A 2,641-nucleotide genomic window follows, 5' to 3' on the forward strand; every position below is an offset into this window, starting at 1 on the left:
AACTACATTAGGCAATATAACACCCTCTTTACATAAGCATAAAATTTATTTCATGTCATGAAACTAGAGAGATTAATTAAGGATCATTTTATGTGTCTATTAGCCAAAGCTAGAAAAGAAACCAAGAAATTCTATACAAGCCTATACAATAACATCCTCATATTGTTCACTTTAATATTCATGGATTAACCTTTTCATTATAAATCCTCCCAAAAAACTCAGTCATCAAGTCTATTCTGACTCAGAGCAGCACTACAGGACACAGTGGACCTGCTCCTGTGGGTTTCTGAGACTGTAACTCTTCACAGGAGGAGCAGAAAGCCTTGTCTTTCTTGCATGGTAAAGCTAGTGGTTTCAAACGGCTGACATTGAGGTTAGAAGCCCCATGTATAACCACTATGCTATCAGGGCTTCCTAGAGGTTCATAACATACATGGTAATTAGTAATTTTGTCAACATATAAACTATCATAGGAAGTAAGTGCCTAGTATTTAAAGTTAAGAAGCAGTTAAAAAAAAAAAAAAAGCAGTGAGTGAATCGAGTAGACTATTTCCCAATCTTATGCCAAAGTAGATTTTTCTTCTCTACTGCTTGATTCCTAAAATGATTAAAAAATTTTTTCTTGGTAAAAAAAGCCAACTGCTGATGACAGTAATGGAAATAAGAAACATAAAGAGGGATAACAAAAGGAAAACAGTAGTAAACCAGAAGTTAAAAGTTAAATATTTTAAAATAAAGCATTAACTTTGGTAGGCAGTAAACTGAGGTCAATGATGTGAATAAACCCACTTCATGCTCCAAAAAGAAATAATTCCTGGAACTATGTTTGGGATTGTTAGCAGTGTAAAATCTCTATCTCTAAACAAAATTGTAAACTATAGTTCTCTCAAAATTGATGACTTAGGATGGTCTCAGGTATATACTTCAAGAACAAAGTTCAAGCGATTGTACTTATACTGAATGAGCAGCTTTCCTTGAAATTGCAAAGTAAGAATTCTCTATAATTCCTTTTCCAGTTTTTTAATGAATGTAATATGGGAATATATTTAACTTATAAAAAAATATTATAAACTAAAAGAAAAAAGGACAAGCATAAATGTTCTAAAGCATTACCCATTATAGCAGATACGTTCCTAGGCTGCCCTTTATCTTTCTCTATGGGGAATTAACCCTTCCCTATTCCATATGACTGGAGTAGCTCATCCTACCACTCTGTACCCAGGAACAAACCCAGGGCCTATGTCTGGCCCATCAAGGATGAAGATGAGAAGGAAGATGCAACAGAATCTTTCTTCTGGAATGCTTTTGAAAAAGAAAGACTCATTCTTCCTTTAGGATCATAGGAGTTAAAGGCCCATAAATTGGAACTCCTTTTGGCTACTTTACCCAGCTAGACTAATGTATCAATGAAGCAGAGCCTTGAGATATGAAACAAGAGTAAGTGCGCATCCTAATGACACCGTTCATATTCATGGATCTGGATAGTCCCAAAGCAATTTATATCCTGGACTTTTTGAATTATGAGAATGATGTCCTCTTAAAAGTGGGAGGGTTCTAATATGCTTTTAATGTACAGAGGAAAAGAATCTGTTACCTATTAAGTCAAGTAATTATTCTATACATTCTATTATAAAAGAAACATTTTAGATTACATCAACTTCTTATGAGAATATCTAACTTTTTCCTAATAATGATAATTTCTGTCTTATAACTAGGACTCATCATGGAAAATACAGTCAGCAACCCTGAATAAATGTGATCTGGGTACTTACACTCATCCAGACCCAGCTGATAAGCCAGGTTCTGTAGACCTCGTACCTTCTCCATCAAATTAGCTGTGGTGAGACTGCCCAGTTCTGAAACAGAATCATTTATTTCAATACCATTTCTTCCCACTGTTCTCTAGAAACAACTCCTTTGGATTGGGAATTCTTGTTGTAAAAGTTTTCAAGCTATTTTGCTTAATTCTTGTCATATAAATAGATATTGGATGGATCCATCTCTCTTTCCCTGATGTTCTCCCCACAAAACATATCAATGAACTTTTTCACTATTATAAAATTCCTCAGATGAATTTACCACTAAATCTGAAAAGAGTTTGGCATAACTATAATAGTAAATTAAGTTCTTTATCTTTAAGACCCCCAACTTACTGTCATCATAATTCTTTGGGCCATTATACATCAAATGAAAATACCATTAAAATATGAAACCTTGTGATTGGATATAGCAATGAAAAAGCCTTGCAAACATCTATCTTGCAAAATGGCCATTCTCTCCACTGCCATTCATAAGTCTTCATTATTATAACTGACACTGAAATAAAATAGTAAAAACACTTACTGTTCCCTATTTCTCAAAGATTAGAAAACATAAATCCAAGCTCTCCCTTCAAATAAAGTCCTTTGGTATTCTTTTTTTTCCCCCTATGGGATTCTTTGGTTTTACCAGTTAAAATGTGTATATGTGTTTACATAAAAATATGTATATAACCTTACTTTTCCAGAACTTATTTTTTTCTGCTTTAACTTTTATTATTTTAAGCTTAATTTATTCCCGAGCCATGAGTTTTTGCTTCTTCAGTTTCTTCTGGGAAATCTTTTTCTTCTGTGCAACCTCCTCTTCTGGTTTGGGAACAATA

General features: G+C 33.7%; 1 protein-coding gene across 1 annotated transcript in view; it reads right to left on the reverse strand.

Moving 5' to 3' along the window:
• LIN52 (lin-52 DREAM MuvB core complex component) overlaps nucleotides 1-2,641 on the reverse strand; it is a 118,245-nt gene that overhangs the window by 99,410 nt on the left and 16,194 nt on the right. The window contains exon 5 of the mRNA XM_004698711.2: nucleotides 1,773-1,856. Within this exon, the coding sequence (XP_004698768.1) occupies nucleotides 1,773-1,856 (84 nt within the window). The remainder of the gene's footprint in view (nucleotides 1-1,772; nucleotides 1,857-2,641) is intronic.

This window comes from Echinops telfairi, unplaced genomic scaffold (assembly GCF_000313985.2).
Source record: "Echinops telfairi isolate 266 unplaced genomic scaffold, ASM31398v2 ScPeMD7_18;HRSCAF=68, whole genome shotgun sequence".
Lineage (NCBI taxonomy): Eukaryota > Metazoa > Chordata > Mammalia > Afrosoricida > Tenrecidae > Echinops > Echinops telfairi.